This window comes from Macaca fascicularis, chromosome 11 (genome assembly GCF_037993035.2).
Source record: "Macaca fascicularis isolate 582-1 chromosome 11, T2T-MFA8v1.1".
Taxonomy (NCBI): Eukaryota; Metazoa; Chordata; class Mammalia; order Primates; family Cercopithecidae; genus Macaca; species Macaca fascicularis.
In genome coordinates, this window is record NC_088385.1 from 115,082,768 (window position 1) to 115,090,072 (window position 7,305).

Genomic DNA, 7,305 nt, shown 5'->3' on the forward strand with positions numbered 1-7,305 from the left:
GGCCTCCCAAAGTGCTGGGATTATAGGTGTGAGCCATCTCACCCAGCCTGTGTTATTACACTTAATTGTTAATTGTGTTACTGTGTTGTGCTGTGAAAAACAGTAACCACTGCCAGCACCATCTGACTGGATCTTTTGAACTCCTCCTCCCTCTGACTGTGTCCTCTCTCCTCTCTCTGCAGAGTGGCCAGAGTTCGTGAGGAACTATGCCCCATGGTGGGCCACTCACACACTGGACTGGCTCAAGTTCGGCAAGAAAGTGCTGGTGGTTCACTTTGAGGACCTGAAGCAGGACCTCTTCATCCAGCTGGGCCGGATGGTCAACCTGCTGGGCGTGGCTGTCAGGGAGGACCGGTTGCTCTGTGTGGAGAGCCAGAAGGATGGTAACTTCAAGCGCTCGGGGCTCCGGAAGCTCGAGTATGACCCGTATACTGCAGACATGCAGAAGACCATCTCTGCCTATATCAAGATGGTGGACGCGGCCCTCAAAGGGCGGAACCTCACGGGTGTCCCCGATGACTACTACCCAAGATGATGCGTCCACACAGGGGGAGGGTAGACTGGGAGTCCTGACCATGTAGGCCCTGAGGACTCAAGACCCCTGGTGACCCCCACTCATCTGTCCTCTCTTTGGTCTGGGGACAATCTCCTTGGCTGCTCTTTGCCTTCAATGAGTTTCCTGCATGACAGAGGAGGCTCAAGGGAAGAGATTGTCCAGGCACTACCACTCTGCTCACGTATTCCCCCCTTGGCAATGTGGAGCATCTTGTTTTGGGGGTTCTAGTTACATGGACTCTTTTCTGTCTCCTGTGTCCCTGCCCCCACCACTCTGAGTTCTGCTTGTGGGAGGGAGGGCTCATCCATATCACGGAGACTTGCTGGATGCCCTGTGGCAATTGTCGAGGCTCTTGATGCAAGAGCCCGGGGGCTATTGTAAAAATGTGGCCCCAGATGCTTGTCCCTTCTGGGCTGAGCTTGCACAGCCCCCTTCTCATCTCCACCCAAGAAGCGCTGGCACTGATGTTTAACTCAGGCCACCTTCTGTTCTAAAGAAAGATTGCTGGGAAGTTTCTCCGTGGCCTTAGGTTTCTGACATCCTGGGTAGGGTGGGGAGGCATTGGTGCTCACGGTAGGTTAACTGGAGACACCATGTGGGGCCATTGGTGTCATGAGACCCCCCCCCCCAGGCCACACTGCTTCTCAGAAACAAGCTGCTTGCCTTTCCACCTCCAGGGCATGAACCCTGCCCCTTTCTATCCATGCTGTGTCCAGGAGGTGACCTTGAAATCCTGATACCACCTTCAGGGAACCTCAGGCACCAACAATGAGCCCACAAGGATGGCCACATGCCACGTGCAGAATTTGAGTTAAGAGAGAGCCCCAGTGACACATCTCTCCACGGTGGGCTCCAGTCGGTCTTACACTGCCCTTCTGACCCCTACAAATGGGTACTTTGCTATCCAGGTGAGACAGCAAGAGTGCTCTTAATCAGATGGAACCACACCCAAAATGGACTCCCCACTACATTCCCAGACCATCTGTCTCCCCTTGATCATAGTCCAACAGGGCCAGCTTCCCTTGAGGACCCTTTAAGGAATGGGGTGAATGAAATTGTGTCATTTCTATACAAACACTGCTGTCTTGATGCTGAGATGCCAAACCAAAGGATTTCTGAGGACCTGAATCACAGAGCATCAATCTTACAAAGTGTTGGTCCAGAGTCATCTCTTCCCCAACCCCGGACACTAGTGGCTTCCCACCTGGTCCAAACCTGCACCATCCATCATTGTGTAGATGAAAAAGCCATAGGTCGCAGCCTCTTTGCTATTCTGTTGGAGCAGCCTCCCTAAGCGGTCCCTCTGAAGCCTTGGGGTGCAGGTAAATGCTCATTCCCAAGTAGCAAAGAGACCACGGAGAAGATGCGTGTAAAGAGATATATTTTTGTAAGAGGAATATGATTAATACATTCCGCCCATTGGAACCAGGCCATGCAAAGGAAGGACACAGGGATTAGACCTGTGGCACCCTTCCCTGATTCCCTCATCTGTAGGACTTGGGCTGCCCCAGGCCCACCCACGGGGCTCTGAATGTATTTTGTACCATGTTTCTTTCCCCCAGGCGAATTTCTAGTCTTCTTTCATGAAGCAGTGGAGGGGTTGGCCTCCTTTCCACTGGGAGGTTGACACACTCTGCAAGACTCTTGGTCCAAGACCTGGGTCAGTTCTTTGCTGGTGGTCCCCTCTGACCACAAGCTTCTGTCTGAAGATTCCTCAGGTCAACACCATCATTAAATGCGAGTTTTGTTGATGATTCTACCATGTGGTAGAGTGTTGTGTAAGACAGGTTCACAAATGGGATGTTTTCCTGGGGGGGGTGTGTGTGTGCGTGTGTGTATGTGAGAGAGAGAGAGAGACAGAGACAGTGAGAGACAGAGAGGCATAGAGAGACAGAGAGAGAGAGACAAGAAACAGAGATAGAGACAGAAAATGTTCAGGGTGGCAGGTGGGTTGGTGTATAACTACTTTTGTGCCTGTGTGACTGGCATAGCTGCTCAGGAAGAATTACATGCCTCTGTGTATAAAATTGCCTTTGTGTTCTCCTGCCTCTCTGTGTTTTGAAACTGTATCCCACAAGTTGCCATTATGACCATCCATTTATAATGGGTCTGTGCAGGTCCTTGTATATGGAATTGCACCCGTGTAAAGGAGAAAATGGTCAGTGTGCATGAAACCCATGTGTGAGAAGCTGCCTGTCTATTTGGGGAGGGCATGCCTTCCACATATGCCTTTTGTCCTTGGCTGCTGTGACAGGGAGGAATTGTGGGGAGAAGCGGTGGGTGGGATGAGGTCACTGGAGTGTCGTGGAAGTATTCCTGCCTGAGTATGTGCACAGGTATGGAAGAGGTTATCTATGAGAGGCATCCCTTCTGTGTATGTTTGTAAGAGAGAGAGTGTGTGTATGTAAGAAAGAGAGAGAGAGCGCGACAGAGACACAGAGACAGACCCTGAGCGTAATGCTTTGCACAGGCATATGCAGCAGGGAAGTCAGGGAGAGTCCAGGAGTACAGAGAAGTCCACTCTGTTCCCTGGTGGGTGGGGATGAGTGTTTCTAAACCTCCATATACCGCTGAAGGAAGACCCTGTGTTCTTCCTCCTCATGCATCAGAGGGGCTTCTGTGAGGAGGTGCTGATGTCCAGGGGCTGTTTTCCAGCCAGAGGGAGAGGCAAAGTGTTATATACTGCCACATGGACAGTAAGCAGGGGATGAGCTGGGCCAGGCAGAGGAAAGAGAGAGGGGCTTCTCCTCCCCCAGGCAGGGAGAGCTCAGGAGGACTGAGAGTGCTGGGGTGACTGTGGTGGGGAGGGGAGAGGAAAATCTCTGAAACGGTGTGAGTTTGTTCCAGAATCCAGAAGAACATGGCCTTTCAGCCTTTCTCTAAGGGTTCATCTTGGCTCACAAAAGTCATTATATGATGACTGATTGAGCTCTGATCTGGGGCCCAGGCTACACTCTGTCCCCAGTATTAAACCAAGGCTGACCTGGTCACAGACTGAGCCCAATCCTAGAGCCTTGAACCTGATCACAGACTGAGCCCTAATCCTGTGCACATACTGATCCACAAACCCTCATTCCAGCCCCACACTGACTGAGTCACATTGGACTGAGTCCCAAACTACTTATACTGAGCCTTGACCCTACTCATCGACTACCCTCCAACCTGGGTCACAGACTGAGCCCTGACCTGCCTCAGAACTAATGCTGATAGTGTCTCCTGACTGAGTCCTAATCTCTGTCATGCACTGAGCTCTGATTCTGGTCACAGGTGGAGCCCCAGTCCTGGCCCTGCATAAGTCATGATCTTGGTCACTCCAAGCCCTGGGTCTGGTCCTGCCCCTGATCTCAGATCAAGAGGTCACAGGCTGAGCCGTGAACCAATGTTCCAGTTTTCTTTCACTTTTCTAAATATTATTCACGCAACCAAATCCTCCCAACTGGAAGTGCAGAAAGCCATGCAGCGTCTACCCCAAGCTCTCACGGATCCTTCTCAGAATTCTCAGATTATGTGCCTTATGCAACTCCCTGCTTTCCACCTGCCTACTGTGCTTTCAAACCACAGATCACTGTCAGGTGGGAGGGGGTGGTGCGAAAGCCCTTTAGGCTGAAGGTGGGGCTGGACAGTTTACCAGGCTCTTCTTCGGCGAATTTCTGCCCTTCCTATCACACTTCATCAGCCATCTGGAATAAAATCTTTGTATTTCAGACCCCGAAAAAACCAAGGTATCATTCATTCATTCATTCATTCAGCACATATTTACTGAGCATCTACCATGTGCCAGGCACTGCTCTCAATTCTAGGAACTATAAAAGTAATAAGACAGACAAAAATCTATGCTACAGCAATGTATGTTTTACCGGTACTGAGCAGATATCTCAAAGTAATCAGAAAGCTTTCAGGGAGAAGATGGTGACACAAAGAAGGAAAAGGACTCAAGTGGCTCCTGACCAACCCCATGAGGTTGTTAAAACAGAGATCATTAACTCCATTTTGTAGGGAGACATTGTTGCTCAGAGGCAGGCAGTGGCTGGTCCAAGCCACACAGAAACTAATAGTGTTACACACACAACCTATGGGTGCAATTGTTTGGCAGGTGACCACAACCAAGGAGGATTTAACAGGGGGATTTTATTACTTATCACAAGTAAGTAGGACACTAGGGGAGGTTCCCAAAGCAGTGCCTCCATGAACAACGGTGAACACAGGGCTTGTATTGAGCTAGTGAGCCGAGCCATTGTATGCAGAGATGGGGTCAAGGCCACACAGGTGCAGTCGAGAATCATCCTTCCACATATATTGCATGCATAGAAAATGGCCAATAAATTCCTCCCTGGGATTGGACAGGGTGTGGGGTTAGTATGGTAATGAGGAGAGTTCGCCAAAGTTCATCTCCAACTCAGGCATCTGTGGATCCAACTGGGTTTTGATTTTCCAGAGCTGAGCTTCTTCCTGGAACTTTTTCGAAACAGCAGGAACTCAAGGTGCAACAGTCACAAGTGGATACTTGTTCACAGTGCATTCCCCAAAACCCAGAAAGCCTAGGTTGCTATAGCAGAGCTGGGGCCACTGCTGTCTTCTCCAAGGGCCTAAAAGTCCTTTCCACATACAGAGAGTGACAAGGCCCTTGCACCCAAAGAAGAAGGAAAGCTTTGGATCCAAGCATTTCCCAGTGTAGGATCCATGCCTGGCCTGGAAACCAGGACACCTGGACTCTTGTCCTGCTGCTGCCTGGGGCTCACTATGACTCCAGGACTCAGGAGAAAGACCAGGGCTCGGAATCTGCTGATTTTGGGGATACCTTCTGGATTCTCCTGTAACCCCAGAGGAGGCTGTAGACACATCCCAGTGGAAAATGTGGGAGTAGGCAGAGGGGGAGGCAAAAAGGATCCTGGGAGTAGATCCTCAGGGACCCAACCTCCTCCCAGAGGCCCAGCCCCCCTTTCTTCCCCTTTCTCTCCTTCATTGTTTTCTCGCCACATCCCTCCCCCTTTTCTCTGTTTTTCTTTGCCCAGCCTCCTGTTCTCAATTCCCCTCTTTGTGGTCTCTGATTTCCTCCAGCTGCTCATTAAATCTCTTTTCTTTCCTGCCTTTCTGCCCCTCCTTCTCTTCTCTCTTCTCCTCTTCCTTCCTCCCCCCCTTTCTCTCCCTCCCTTTCTCCTTTTCTCTCTTCCTTGATTTTTGTTTCTGCCTGTGCAAACTCTCTCCATCTCTACCTCTTGATCTCTGAGCTCTCTGCCTCTCTCTACGCCTCCTGCCCCCCACCCCTGTTGTCCTCTCCCATCTCCTCATCCTCTTCCTGAAGAGTGGGGGCGACTCAGCAGGATGCAGACATAGTGAGACAAACGCTACCCAGGCTGGTAACCAAGGAGGTGGTTTCCTTAGCAACAGAATCTGCAGGCACACGCTCCACTGCCCCAGCCCTTAGCTATTACAGTAAGAGAGAGAGAGAGAGAGAGAGAGAGAGAGAGAGAGAATGGGGTGTGGGGTTGCAAGCCTTAAAACAGTAAAGAAACTACTATGTGCTCCTCATGAGAGGGGACAGTGCTCAGAGACCAGCTCAGTGCCTGGCACTTTGGGGGCACTCAAAAATGTGAGAAGTGTGGGGTTTTGGGGTCAGAGAGAGGCACAGAGTATGGAGAGAGCTGGGGAAGAATCTGCAGGACACGGTAACACACTGGATGTGGGGATGGGGAGATGACAGGACAAAGAGGACCCCAAGGTTCTGGCCTGAGCAGCTCCAGGGAGGGAACAGAGGAGCCAAGCAGAAAGGGAGAAAAGACGTTGATTTGGCACGGCTCCCTGTCCCCAAGAGTTCGCCACCTAAGTTGGGGGTGGGAGGAGGGAAGGTAAGAGACGACAGAAATATCTCATTCAATTCTCTCTTATAAATAGGCAACGAGGAACATGGGAGAGGGAACATGTACAGTTTTAAATTACTGAACTTTGATAAGTTAAATGATTTGCTCAGGGGACACAAAAGTTGGTGGCAGCACTTGGATTTGAACCTGGGGATGATCCAAGGCCCATCCAGAGGGTGGAGGGGACAGAAGAGGGCAGAATATGCAGAGAGAGAGAGAGAGAGAGAGAGAGAGAGAGAGGCAGAGAAAGGACAGAGAGAGAAAAAGGACAGGGAGAGAGAAGCAGAGAAAGAGAGATTTACATCATTGATCTGGCATTTCTTCCCACTGGGAAAACAAAAATATGTTCACTTTTAGAGAAATGAGAGGAGACAAAGGCGCCCCACTGTATGATAGCTTTGGCGGTTATAAATAACTGTCCCCAAAGAAAACACCTGTCAAGACACATTCACTTCCAGAGAGACAAATTGTATCCCCAGTCCATGTTGATATTTAAATGACTCAGTGGATGTCAGGGGGCAGAGGGCAGAAAGCTGATCAATGTAACACGGAAACCTAGCTCAGCTTTCCCAAAAAGCAATAAAACGGGTAGGTGCAGAGAGCTGTAAATCTGGATGATAATAATATCTGTCCTCGCAAAAGCAACATGTTTATTTATCATGTTTGCAGGTTTACTGTTGCCCCTCAAATTTACAGTCAGCAATCTGCCGGTGAGCACAGGGAGGAACACGAGAATGAGAACAAACTGGTAGAGCACTGAGAAGGAAGAAATGATAAAATATTTATCCCCTCCCCCCACCCTCTCTGCCCCGGCTGCCTTAAATCCAATTTCAAACAAAGGTGGTGATTTATCCAAGCGAGGCTGGGCAGCTCTATTTCAGGCCTCTGACA

General features: G+C 50.2%; 1 protein-coding gene across 5 annotated transcripts in view; it reads left to right on the plus strand.

Moving 5' to 3' along the window:
- WSCD2 (WSC domain containing 2) overlaps nucleotides 1–2,315 on the plus strand; it is a 125,817-nt gene extending 123,502 nt beyond the window's left edge. For all 5 annotated transcript variants that reach the window (XM_005572137.5, XM_015431494.4, XM_015431493.3 and 2 more), the window contains one exon: nucleotides 183–2,315. In XM_005572137.5, the coding sequence (XP_005572194.1) occupies nucleotides 183–535 (353 nt within the window). In that variant the 3' untranslated portion in view covers nucleotides 536–2,315. The remainder of the gene's footprint in view (nucleotides 1–182) is intronic.
- The last annotated feature ends 4,990 nt before the right edge of the window (nucleotides 2,316–7,305 follow it).